The 14,438-nt window shown below is 32.0% G+C and overlaps 1 protein-coding gene across 1 annotated transcript in view; it reads left to right on the plus strand.

Moving 5' to 3' along the window:
* Positions 1 to 14,438, plus strand: part of LOC132737715 (KICSTOR complex protein SZT2-like) — a 118,531-nt gene that overhangs the window by 78,741 nt on the left and 25,352 nt on the right. Inside the window, exons 38-50 of the mRNA XM_060725043.1 lie at positions 276 to 446; positions 1,494 to 1,596; positions 1,947 to 2,005; positions 2,926 to 3,081; positions 3,525 to 3,649; positions 4,648 to 4,812; positions 6,805 to 6,886; positions 7,138 to 7,163; positions 7,256 to 7,319; positions 7,643 to 7,870; positions 9,008 to 9,031; positions 13,486 to 13,655; positions 13,967 to 14,165. Of these exons, the coding sequence (XP_060581026.1) occupies positions 276 to 446; positions 1,494 to 1,596; positions 1,947 to 2,005; positions 2,926 to 3,081; positions 3,525 to 3,649; positions 4,648 to 4,812; positions 6,805 to 6,886; positions 7,138 to 7,163; positions 7,256 to 7,319; positions 7,643 to 7,870; positions 9,008 to 9,031; positions 13,486 to 13,655; positions 13,967 to 14,165 (1,572 nt within the window). The remainder of the gene's footprint in view (positions 1 to 275; positions 447 to 1,493; positions 1,597 to 1,946; positions 2,006 to 2,925; positions 3,082 to 3,524; positions 3,650 to 4,647; positions 4,813 to 6,804; positions 6,887 to 7,137; positions 7,164 to 7,255; positions 7,320 to 7,642; positions 7,871 to 9,007; positions 9,032 to 13,485; positions 13,656 to 13,966; positions 14,166 to 14,438) is intronic.

Below are 14,438 nucleotides of genomic sequence, written 5' to 3' on the forward strand. Positions count from 1 at the left end.
GCTGAAATCTGTCTGAAGAGTAAGTGCTAGTTATATAGAAATTCTTTGCAAAAAAGCAAGCATACAAACAGATATGTTGTAGAAGTTTATTTCTAAGTTTGTTTTCACAGTTTCCTTTAAAGATACATACAAGTTTATGTAGAATTATCAATATAAAATTGAGCAGAATATTCTTTCTAACATTGTGCTTTGAAAAGATATCGTTTGAAGCAAGTACACTTACAACATGGCATGGCATAAGTGAATGAACACTTATATTTCCTGTTTTATTGAAGGCTCTGAGAATGATGATGACGATGATGATGATACATTTGAGAGGAAGTACCTCCATGCTGCCATGAACCTTGACCCTGGATATTTTGATTGTAAATTAGTTTGGCAAACAAAGCTGAACATTCACCCTGGTCTTAAAAGAGGATCTGGTAGGGGCTCCACCATGTCATTAGGTGAGTTTGAGCTTGTTAATACCAATGATTAGTGAGATGTGTGGTTATATTGCTATATGTAAGAAATATGATTAAGGGACCTAAGACCAAGGTATATATTGCACTTCTTTTCTTTTTTGGGAAATTAACTGTTTTTCTCTTGGTTTATATTTTGTTTAACCTTACAAAGAAAAAAAGTCAAGTAGCACCAGTTTTGAAGTTGTTTTTTTTTTCAATGTTCGTCATAAAATGTAAAATTGTTAAGATGAGTCATTCTTACAAATTATATCATGGATTTTGTTTGTATGTAATATCCTTTCATGGAACTCTCAAAACTTGTTAAATCTGAGCAAATGGATGAGGTTGTCTTTCCTGTTTATATTTATTGTATTGAAGACATTGCTGAAAAACCTACTGGTACTTGTGAACAATATAAATCACCAGAATTTAAATAATGTACATACTGATAGATTAGTGCCATATTTAAGATAATTAATATGTGTCAAATTTTACTTCTTTGTTTACAATTATATTAAGTGTTATTTCAGGGATTGTGTATAATTACATTTATATAAACTATTATTTCAGGGATGATATATAATTACAATTATTTAAACTATTATATCATGAATGATTTCTGTTTACAATTCTATGAACTATTATTTCAGGGATGATGTATAATTACAATTCTATGAACTATTATTTCAGGGATGATGTATAATTACAATTATATGAACTATTATTTCAGGGATGATGTATAATTACAATTATATGAACTATTATTTCAGGGATGATGTATAATTACAATTATATGAACTATTATTTCAGGGATGATATATAATTACAATTATATGAACTATTATTTCAGGGATGATGTATAATTACAATTATATGAACTATTATTTCAGGGATGATGTATAATTACAATTCTATGAACTATTATTTCAGGGATGATGTATAATTACAATTCTATGAACTATTATTTCAGGGATGATGTATAATTACAATTATATGAACTATTATTTCAGGGATGATGTATAATTACAATTATATGAACTATTATTTCAGGGATGAAGGCTTTGAGGTCACAGTTGAACCCATTATCAGTCAACAACAGAAACAACATGTTTGTCATCAAGGAAACAACAACGGAAAATGTTTTTTATCTCAGGTTTGTTTATTAATGTTTCAGAATACTCAAATAAAGAATTTGAAAACTTTCTCAGAAGTTATCCTATTTAACTTTGAATTGTTGGTCAATATTTCTGTAATTTTGCTATGACATTTTATGATTTAAAATTATAAGGCTAAAATATGAAATTTCGTAAAGAAAATCACAGATTAATTGAATTGATACTTTGAACTGAAAAAAACTCAATTTTTCTACATAAATCAAACGAATCTGCTATAGCTTACATAATGAATTCAATCAAGAAGTCATCATGAGTATATTCTATATCTTTATTGCTTTTTTATTGAGCTGTTTTAGAGTATTAATAAGAAATGTTTTTGTAACTTCAGATTAAAGGAGGTACAATCAAGCAGTGCTAGATCAACTGTAGTGTTAGATGATAGTTCAGGTACTTGTATTTAACTGATCTAATTGTTTTTGTGTTTCACAGGGAAATAGTATGATATCACAAAAAAAAAACCCAACGAAAAAAGCAACAAAAAAACAAAACAAAAAAAAAGTTTGTCATCATGATATACACACAAAAAATACTTAAAGTTATCCTTTTAGATAAGTCTGCTTTTCATAGTGAATGGATATATCTTGAAATACATGTTTTTTTATACAATATTGTTCAATATTTGTTATACAACTAAAAAATTTATAAACACATTGATATAAAAAATTATTTGACATAAACCTTCCCTTTCTCTTTCCCAACAAACCAGTCATAGGGTAAATTTGCTGGCTTAGAAAGTTTAAGGTGTCCTGCCCATTCAACTATGGAATGTGTTTTTTAACCCCCTATTTAAAGGGGGCTTAGCCTTTTTTTTTTAATTTTGACCCCCAGAAATGGTTAGTTAAAGGAAGCTAAGTCAATTTTGGGCATGCAAAGCTACATGTTTTTCTTAAAATTTTAACCCCAGAAAATAAATTTTCTAATCTTTAAAGAAAAAAGAATGAGAATTTGTTTTGATTTGTTATTTTTCTTTTTTGTTTTTGTTATTTTCCCAAATTTTTTGTTTTGTTATAACAGGATAAATAAATTGTGGGGCCCCCACCCCATAAACAAAAACAACTTTTCCCTTTTTTGGACCAGCATGGTTTGGGGACCCCAACCAGCCTGTGCATCCGCGCAGTCTGATCAGGATCCATGCTTTTCGCTATCAGTTTCTCTACTTGCTATAGGGTTTCTAAGCGAACAGCATGGATCCTGATCAGACTGCGCGGATGCGCAGGCTGGTCTGGATCCATGCTGGTCGCAAACCCATTATGATGGTTTTGTCATGACGCGGCTCAATTATTATGTTTGTTTTATATGAACAACAGATACCTTGACCATGTCTGGTGGTCTGAAACCTCATGAACAAGATCCTGATACTGTGTCCATGAGTTCGTCAAACAGTACATTGTCCCTGTCCCAGCTACAGAAAATAAGTCAACAAGACTGTGTTGAGCTCAGTGTACATGGCATTGATGATGCAGGTATGAATACATTAACATGTTTACATATTGTATTTTCATTAATATCACGAAAAAGTAGTTCCTCTTAAGTGACTGGGAATGATTTATAAAAATATTTTGTGAATCTAATGGTATAATCCCCACATGAGTAATGTTATGTCATTAAAAGAAATTACCACAACCTTTGTCTTAAACACTATCTGTTATCTAAAACTTGACTAAAAATATTTCTGTAAGATTTTTGTTTCATACGGTAAAAAACAGACATTTATACAGCAAGTCAGTGGTTCTACTAAGGTGCTATCTAGAGCTTGAAATGATGTTCAGACTGCACCTAAGGTGAAAGGTTGAAAATAATTATATAAACACTTATTTATGTTTAAAGTGAATTAAAAATTTGATATTGACTTCATCTCTGAGTGAGATATATTCAGTATTTAATCATATTTAACATGTCATGGTAGGCAAAGAGATTAAGGAAGATCTGATACAGATGTTACAGAACAAGTTAGATGAAGCCACACTGGAGAAACTGTGTGAGATGTTACGACGTAATCCCCAGTGTCAGCTGGATAACTTTGATGTACAGGTAAATAAATGTTACATTTGTATTAAAACAGGTGTACATACATTTGTAAAAAATAAGGTGGCACAATAGCTCAGTTGGTTAGATCACTAACTGTCACTCCTGAGGTTCCGGGTTCGATCCTGGGTAACACCCTTGGGATTTTTCAGAAACACTTTCAGTGTTTCCCACCTAACTAGAGGTTTACTGGTACAGAACCCAGGTAATCCTCGCATGTATCAGTGCTATACACTGGGCATGTAAAAGAACCACAGAATCTTTTCAATAAGAGCTAGGGACTTGTTCTCGGATTCCATTGTATCTCATAGCTGTCTGTAGAGTCTGCTGAGGTAAGGACCCTACTGGAAATAAGTGCTTGCACTTTCGTAGGTTATCCTTGACCGCCCGGTCTAAAGAAAATCAATCAATCAACAGTGTCCTCTACTTACTGAATATCAAAATTACAGTTGTGATTTTGATGTTTGCATGCATATTTCTTAAACTTGTTTTAAGAGAGCCTATTTAAACGATGTCGTTGTAATTATTACTGTTGTTGTTGTTATAATATATGATAATTTTCACAAGTTATACCATAATTATACATCCATCAAGACGCAATATATTGGCTTTAAATGTGATAAATTTATAGTTTCATTTAATATGATATCTAAATACGACATTAATAGAATTCTGATCAATATTGATTACTGGTAATTTATAAAATACTTATGCATTTAAAGAAAGAATGTGTATGTAACAAATAATGAGCCACATCATGACAAAACCAACTTAATGCATTTGCAACCAGCATGGATCCAGACCAGCCTGTGCATCCACACAGTCTGATCAGGATCCATGCTGTTTGCTTACAAAACCCTATAACAAGTAGAGAAACTGATAGCGAACAGCATGGATCCTGATCAGGCTGCACGGATGCGCATGCTGGTCTGGATCCAAGCTGGTCGCAAACGCACTATGTTGGTTTTGTCATGACGTGGCTCATTTTATCTTCTTTCCTTCAGTTCATACAAAAACCAGGTCAGGAACCAGCAGATATTTTACATTTGACAGTGTCAAATAAAGCCAGTCCCCAGCTTGCAGCTATAATGTATTATCTAAGACAGAATCTACTACAATTTTTACATCCACCAAAGTACAAATCTTCCTTGGCTGAACATCAGTTTATGGTATACATATTTACAGGAATTTTTCTTATTGTGCTACAAGATATTTAAGGAACAGATATTAATTTTTTGAGTTCTTTGTTGTAGAATAATGTACAGTTCAAGATCAAATGTACAGGAATGTAATCATGAAGACCAATTAACCATGCATTATTATACTGCAATGCAATATGAAAAATTAATATCTTCTTGCATTAATTAAGAAAATTGATAAAAAAAAAAATGTTTAACTACATTTAATCTAGAAGTAATTGTGTTTACAACATGTTTAACTACATTTAATCTAGAAGTAATTGTGTTTACGACATGTTTAACTACATTTAATCTAGAAGTAATTGTGTTTACAACATGTTTAACTACATTTAATCTAGAAGTAATTGTGTTTACAACATGTTTAACTACATTTAATCTAGAAGTAATTGTGTTTACGACATTTGGTTAATTGATGTCATATGATGTACAAGCATGTATTTTGCTATGCAGATATCGCTTAATAAGGCACTTGACTATCCTATCTGTTTGGTAGGGGAATATTGTAAAGTGTGTTAGAAATTTGAAATTAAATAAATTTTTCAACTGAGATGTTAAATAAGTATTTTAACTTTTTGAGTGTGAGCAGCATTTGTAATAACAATAGCACCAGGGTTCTATCATGTTGGTGGCTCAGTTTTGTTATTTTGATTTTGAAATCATTTCAGCAAACATTATTTTATGCTTTTCAGTGGATTACTGATTTATCCGTGAAAATTATATTTGATAATTTCACATTGAAAATTATCAAAATATAATTTCACACTTTTCAATGACGAAACTACTTTTTTAAGATTTTCCCCATGTGGTACCTCAATTTTTTTTTGCTGACAATTCTGACAATGTCAGGCTGCTTAAAGAAAAAGCAAAGCTGAAATTGATAAATAACTTAAATGTCAAAAGTAATAAAAAGAAGAAAACTTACTTCTATTCATTCAAATTCCAATCACCAAATTTCGTCTCTAAATTTTTTTGTTTCATTTTTACAGTCTGAAAAATACATTCCTTCCACATGCAAAACTGCTCTTGATGACATTTGGGCATATTAAAGTATCCTACGAGCAATAACTGCCGTATTCTTTATGAAAAATTGAAAAGCAATAACAGCCATCAGCTGGAAGAACAAGTAAACAACCCAGCGTTCCTGAGCCAGCTTCCAAGTTTTCCATTTTCCTAGCTGCTTTTTTGAATGTTTTCACATCTGTCAACACTTATTTTTTGTCTGTTACAACCCTCAAATATGTTTTCTTTCTTTTAAAAAGGTGTATGACTAACAAATCCAAATCACTTGCCCCTCACCGCTGTGGGTTCGAATCCCGACAGGGACTTTGGATTCTTTCATGTGAGGAAGCTATCCAGCTAGCTTACGGAACGTCGGTGGTTCTACTCAGGTGTCCGTTTGTGCCTGAAATAATGCACGGAAGGGCACCTGAGGTCTTCCTCCACCAGTAAAGCTGGAATGTCGCAATATGACCTATACTGTGTCGATGTGACGTAAAACCAAAAAAAACAAAAACAAACAAAAACAAATCCAAATGATATCCCTCTGAATCAAACACAATTATTTTCCTCCCGTGAAATACACAACTTTAAAAAATGGCTGCCACTTACATTTAACAAAGCCATGTCTAATATAAATTCACAGTAAGTAACAGAAATATGGATGGATGGTTGGACTTTTTATCCTACAAGAATTGTTTGTTTTTATTATTAAAACAAGCGATCATTCATGTAATTTTATTTCATCTCGTGAACTTTAAAAACAGTATTCTCACTCGTGGCTTCAAACAAACAAATATCCTCTATATATTAAGAATGTTATTATATTAACAACAGTACCTTGCTTATAGTTAGAAGGGTAAATGTAATATGTTAAGAACTACCCTCATGACAATTGAATACCTGAGATGTTGTGTTCATGGAATGTAGGCATACTATGATATTTATTACATTTTTTTTTTTCAGGATACTTTTGATGGAAAGTTATCTACCATACCCACAGACCAGGCATTCTTATATATACCACCACACACTGCAAGAAAAACTGGTACTGTTTTATTTTTTATAATTTTTGAGTTTTATGCATTGAGCTTCCCTTTCAGCCTTACCTAAATAAAAGCAAATTTTTCAGGTTTTTAAAAGGGAAAAGGGGGTTAATTTTTATATGGGAAAGTGCAACATGGGAAAAAAAAAAAAAAATCTTTTTTTCCCTTAAGTCTTAGAAAATTTTTGGGTAAACCAGGGGAGTGTTTGGGTGACTATTTAAAATATACATGTATTTTAATGTTTTTGTTCCAGGTATATCAGTAATCAGTTGGTTTTTGGTTTGAAAGGGTCAAGGAAACCCCGGTAAGGGTATTAAAAGTTTTTCCAAAACCCTCCATTTTTGGCCTTTCCTTGATATTGCCACAAAAAGGAACCCAGAAGGATTTTTTTGTTCTTCCCAAACTTTTTGAAAAAACCAAACAGTAAACGACCAGGTACAGTATTTATCATATATTTAATATCAGATAAAAATGTTTCAATCTTAACTTGCTAAAATTATGTAATGGATTTGCCCTGCTTTTAAGTTTAATGGATTCAAAAGAAGTCGAATCACTTTTAATTCCAGCAAGTTAAGGGTAAATAAATTTTTTGCCTTTTTCTATATTGTAGATGTGTCCTCAATTTTATAATCTTTTATTATGTTTTTTTAGAATCATTCAAATGCACATATCACTGTGCATGCTTGTACTTGTATAGTAGGTCAATAAAATTGGTCATGATTTATTGAAGATATGATAGAAATACTTGTTTTATTCAGGTCCAACAGCTTTGATACAGTTCCACATCTGGCAAGTTGGTGATGTAGATATCCCCGTGTTACAGGAGAAGCTGACTTTAGCATTGAAACATGCACTATGTGATGTTGTGATGGAATACCACATACTGACAGCTCCGTTATGTACGGTGCCAAAACATCTAGTGGATGTGCTCCCTCCCCCACCCACTTATTCTGCACCTACCTCACCTTTTCATAGCATGCTGCCAGGTAAATGTGTTGTATTACTGGGACCCTTTTAAAAGTTTCTGTAAACTTTGGAAAATTTTCCTTTAAACATTATTTAAAATTTTTTGTTAAACCTAATATAAAATTTAAGTGGTCACTTGTTTATTTTTGCCCCGTGGGAATTTAAATTTGTTGATTTCTACTAGACCAGGCCCGGCCTTACACCTTTTTGGGCCCTTTCCAAAAAATTTTTTATCAATTTTCCTTTAATTTTAACTTAAATTTACATCGAATCCTTGGGCATTTTAAAAAAGGGAAAAATTTTTCCCAAAGCAGAAAAAAGGTCAATAATTTAAAAAAATTTTCATAAAAAAATTTTCTAGTTTGTCTAAAAACTGCAATTATCATTTTGGAATATAATATCTGGGTTTGCTTCAAAAATAATGAAACACGTTGCTTGTAAAATTGTAATGTTGAAATGATATTAATATTTTATTGAAATTAAGTAAAAACAAACTGAAATGTTTAGAAATTTGCGTTAAAAAAAAACAACCTAGACAAACAAGAATTTGGAATACACAACTTTATAACATGTTAAAATTTGAATTTATTGTTTCTATGGAAATATTCATCTATAAATTGGTTGCTAAGGTAATGTTTTGTGTGAGTTTGTTACTAGATTAAAAAATCTTCCTGATTTACAGTACATAGCACACTTTGATTTTTTCACTTCTTTATATTAACTTTATCATGATGTTTGAAAGAATAATTTTATTTACTTTCCTGTATTAGATTAAGCAAGTTGATATCTTGTAAGTGTTCTCATATCATATATAGTCTATTCCACTTGTACACAAAATTTTCATTACATTACTGTTTAATATATGACTTACCATATCAAACTATTTGTCTTATTATCTCCCTTTAAACATACCTGAAAATTTCTTTATTCTGTTTTTGACTAACATGTTTCTTTTTCTTGAAATACCAAGTAACTTGTCTGGAACATGTTATCAACTATTTTTTTAAATATAAATAGAAATTACAGAAAAGTTATTCTTGTAGAAATATAAATGTCAGTTTAGCTCTCTATGTAGGTAAAGTGTTAGTGTATTTTGTTGAGAAGATATCTTTGTTGAATTTGAGTGAATGTTTAAGTTACTGTGTTTTTATTGTTAGCAGGTGATGCTACTGTATTAGAATGTAAGATGTTATTATTTTTATGTAGTTTAAACTGTTTATTTATAAAAACTTATTTATTTATTACTTTATAGTTATATTAACCCCTTGTCTTTCATAATAATTAGATTTAAAATTTTAATTAAATAGTGTTCATACCATGAGTTAAAGATAAGAGAGTAAATGCTACACAAATAGGGTTAGACTAGTATAATATCTGTGCAGTATAAACAGACTCCATACTATATACTGGTCAATTTTAAGTAATTGGATTCTATAATACTTGAAAATAAACAGCTTCAGTAAACAGCTTCTATCAAATTTGATCAAAGACAAGTTCATTACATGAAATTATTTAGGGGGAAAGGATAAGTAATGCTAGACAGATGGTACCATAGCTTCTGTAGGCTTGCTTATAGAATAAAGAAAACTGCGGAAAACCAATAATAATAAAAGTGCTTTTATAGATTATTTATAGATTATTGCCATCACAGCTTATATTAAGTAAAAGCCATGTGGCGAATTATCTCCTCACAGACTGTGTAGTAAACATGTCAATATACTCAAATTACTTTTATACTAATAACAATAGCAACATTTTGATTAAATATTAAGATGGACCTGTACTGTTTTACTGAAAATTATTATTTGTAGAGGAAATACAAGAAGTAAACAATATTTGTTTTAAATTCAATTTAAATTTGTCTATTTAATAGTTCTATCATTTTAAGCTTGTCTGTTTTGAAGGATAAAAAATGAGCTATTATGATGTCTGCAGCTGTGTTGTGCAAAAAACTTTATTGTAGCCAATTATTTTATCATTTTTAAGGTGTCAACATGAAACTTAGTATACTTGCTATTCATTACAAAGTGCATTTGTTAAACAAGGGGCATAATTTTGAAAGCTGTATTTTTGGAGTTATCCCCCTTTTTTAACTTAGAATTTTTGTAGCCCTTATCAGACGAGTGTTTACATCACATGCAATGCTCTATTATTTGAATGATTTGATACACATCTTTAAAAGTCAATCGTTTGGGTTATTTTCAATTTATACAACTCATTTTAGAATGAAAGATTTAATTTCGTTTGAAATATAAAAAAAAGCAATCTGTGTTTTGATATATTTTTAAAAGTAAACAATATTGAAAATTTTCTCAGTGTAGGAAATTATTTGTTGTAGTTAGAATAAAAAAAAAATATGACAACCATGGAAATAAACTATCACTATAGTTTTTTTTACATACAAATGACATTGTTTTCATTATTTTATTTTTAATGGAACAGTAAGAAAGAAAAATTTATATTTAAGAATGAGTTTTGTTATATTTATTTGTTTACATTATGAAGTTATAGCTACAGATGTTGTTGAATTTATTTGTTAGAAGCATTACAGATTGTGATTGTTCAAGCATGGAGCACTTGTTTATATTGTTGTTTAATTGTCCTGTCCTGTCCATACAAGGCAGTTGTTATGTCATATATACAAAGCATAGTAAATTGTTTCCGGTTAATTATTTGTAATGTTTTTAGCTCACCTATCACAAAGGGACATGGTGAGCTTATGTGATCGCTTTCAGTCCGGCCGGCTGTAAACTTTTACTTTAAACAACATCTCCTCATAAACCACAAAGCCAATTTCATCCAAACTTTACAGGAATGTTCCTTTTGTAGTCAACTTTAAAAATTGTTCAAAGAATTTAATTCCAAGCAGAACTCTGGTTGCAATGGCAACCAAAAAAAAACAACTTTAAATATCTTTTTTTAGAAAACCGAAAGACTAGAGCTTAAATTATTTTGCATGAAACATTATCTAGTCAGTGTCTCCCAAGTTTGTTAAGATAATTGCCCTGGGGTCAAAATTGGCCCCGCCCCAGGGGGTCATTAATTTTCCTTATTTACATAAAGTAAAAACTTAAAAAATCTTCTTTTAAAAAACCCAAATAGCTAGAGTTTAGGTATTAAGCATGAAACATCTTCTAGCGGGTGTCTACAAAGTTTGTTCAAATAAAAGCTCTGGGGTAAAAATTGGCCCCGCCATAGGGGGTCATTGATTTTCCTTATTTGTATATACATGTAGTTAAAACTTAAAAAAAATTCTTTTAAAAAACCCAAAGAGCTAGAGTTTAGATACTAAGCATGAAAATTTAATATCTTCTAGTGAGTGTCTTCCATGTTTGTTCAAATAAAAGCCCTGGGGTCAACTTTGGCCCCTCCCAGGTGTGGTCATTGTTTTTCCCTATATGTATATAGTAAAAACTTTAAAAAATCTTCTTATAAAAACCCCAAAGAGCTAGAGTTTAGATATTTATCATGCAACATCTTCTAATGGGTGTCTACCAAGTTTGTTCAAATAAAAACTACTGGTTTAAAATTGGCCTTGGCCCAGGGGCCTATATACAGGTGAGCGATTTCAGGGCCATCATGGCCCTCTTGTTAAAAATTATTTCTTGGGATTTGTATTTTTTTTTTTTAACTGCATCATTCTGTTGTTCTGTTTCAAAATCGAAGATTTCATATAACTTTCAATCTGAAATTTTGAAAAAGAAATAATTTCAGGTTTGAATGAAAAGGATCTTGAAGAAGATTACCTTCTTAGTTAAAATGATAGCTTACTATTCTTTTAAACACAGTATACATCAATGAATTATACCATATTATATACAACCTGAATATTACCTCTATTATTTATTAACCTATAGCTCTTCAGCGCTTCTTATGTAAAATTCTTCTAAGTATAATTTCCAATAACCGTAAATTATACCATACCCAGACTATGGTATAATTTTCAGTGAAGGAGTAAGTGTTTCTGGGCGGAGCTATAGGTTAAAACAGATACACCATTGGTGAGTTGACGATTTCTGGGTTTGCGTAAATTATACCATAATCACGTGACCTTTACTGGTCTTAACCTCACGAGACGAAGTCGAGTGAGGTTGCATAAGAAAGGTCACGTGATTATGGTATAATTTACGCAAACCCAGAAATCGTCAACGCAGCAATGGTATATCTATTACTTATACCCCCGCACAACAAAGTTGTAAGGGGGTATACTGGAATCAGCTTGTCCGTCCTGGCTGTCCGGACGTCTGGCCTTCCGTCGGTTTTTCCTTGTCCGCCAAATAACTTAAGATTCCTTTGACCCACAGTCTTCATATTTGGCATAGAGGTTAGTCTTGACTAGAAGATGACCCCTATTGATTTTGAGGTCACTGGGTCAAAGGTCAAGGTCACAGGGACCTTAACTGAAAAAAGCTTGTCCGCCCAATAACTTAAGATTCCTTTAACCCACAGTCTTCATATTTGGCATGGAGATTAGTTATGAGTAGTAGATGACTCCTATTGATTTTGAGGTCATTGAGTCAAAGGTCAAGGTCACAGGGGCCTTGACTATAAAAAGCTTGTCCGTCCAATAACTTAAGATTTTTTTTGACCCACAGTCTTCATATTTGGCATGGAGGTTATTGATGATTAGTAGGTAACCCCTTTCGATTTTGAGGTCACTGGGTCAAAGGTCCAGGTCACAGGGATTTTGACTTCAAAACATTTGTCAACCCAATAACGTAAGAAACCTTTGACCCAAAGTCTTCATATTTAGCATAGAGGTTAGTCATGATTAGTAGATGACCCCAATTGATTTTGAGGTCACTGAGTCAAAGGTCAAGGTCACAGGGGCCTTGACCATAAAAAGCTTGTCTGCCCAATAACTTAAGATTCCTTTGATCCACAGTCTTCATATTTGGCATGAAGATATGTCATGATTAGTAGATGGCCCCTATTGATTTTGAGATCACTGGGTCAATGGTCAAGGTCACAGGGGGCATGACTATAAAAAGCTTGTCTGCCCAATAACTTTAGGTACCTTTGACCCACAGTCTTCATATTTGGCATGGAGGTTAGTGATGATTAGAAGATGACCCCTATTGATTTTAAGGTCACTGGGTCAAAGGTCAAGGTCGCATGGACTTTGACTTTAAAAAGTTTGTCTGCCCAATAACTTAAGATTCCTTTGACCCACAGTCTTCATATTGATTTTAAGGTCAGAGGGTCAAAGGTCAAGGTCACAGGGACCTTGATTAAAAAAGCTTTTCCTCTCAATTGCTTAAGAATGCCTGTCCGCAGTGTATTGATTTTGACATTTTCACATTTGAAGCATGTAGAATACATAACTTAGCCATGCACTGGCTTAGTAACCTCAGATTTGGCAGGGAGGTTGTCCTTGAGCTCTAAATGGCCACTGTTGATTCTGACAAAGTGGTATGCGGGGGTATTCACGCCATGACAGTGGCAGTTCTAGTTATATCTGTATTACACTCATTAATACTGTATATTTAATAACGTGTGTATTGAGTAATGATTTAAAAGAGTGATTTGATTTTTTTTTTTAAAGAAAAAAATTCTTGTTGGAAGATATTAATCTAGTATTGCTTTTCATTTATGAAGTATAATAGATCTAATATAAATAATGCTGATCATTTAGGTGAAGATTTTCGGGAGAGAAAATTATCTATGGTGTTGAAGAAACCTTCAGAGACTCAGCGAGGTCTTGACCGCCGGTCATCATTGCAGAATCCATCCAGATTTCAAGCTTTAAGAGATGCTTTCATAAATTCTTCAAAGAAAGTTATGTCCCCTACACCGGACAGTAAGGTATGAAATTTACATTGTGGAATTCTTCAATATTTTACAATGAATTATAAAGTTTGATTGTAGGTATTATTAAATCATAAATAATCAACCATTTTACGTGCTTTGGAGAGTGTTGTATTTGGTGTATGCTTGTTTGAAGCAAAAATGTTTCATGCTCAATTTTTTCTCATCCAAAACTTAAAAGAACATGGTTAGACATAATTCTTTGTAAAGAAATTTTTATATAACCTGAATGTTGTGATAATTCATCATAGAAGCTGTGAAAAAATTTTTTGAATTAATTACTCCTACCTGGTTGTGTTTTTTTTTAGATTTTTGATCTGCCAGGACCCGATTCTGGTCATGGGTCAAAGGCGAGTTCCCCTATGCCAGACAAGGTGATGATTAGCAACCCCCACAGAGCAGAACTAGGGAACATAGTGAATCAGTATGAAAGTGGCGACAGAGGAACTTTACATAAAATATATTCTGATATGATGGAAGACTGGCTTGTATTCTGTAGTCAACTAGGTTAGTCCATATATTTATGAACAATTTCCTTATATATATAAAAATCACACAAAAAATTGGCACACCACATGCAGGACTCCAAACTAGGATCTCTGGATTGCCGGTCCAGCATATAAAATTATATTTTGCTCCAATTTTCGCAAAAAAAAAATGGAGCTATTATCATGACACTATGGTCAGAGTTGGCAATGGTGCCAATGTGGATACACTTTTGTTAAGGTTGATTACCTAATAAACTTCAAACTTTGTATTCATATCCTTCATAAAAAATGT

The sequence above is a fragment of the Ruditapes philippinarum genome, unplaced genomic scaffold (assembly GCF_026571515.1).
Source record: "Ruditapes philippinarum isolate M1 unplaced genomic scaffold, ASM2657151v2 ctg2555_1_1_1_1, whole genome shotgun sequence".
Classification (NCBI taxonomy): domain Eukaryota; kingdom Metazoa; phylum Mollusca; class Bivalvia; order Venerida; family Veneridae; genus Ruditapes; species Ruditapes philippinarum.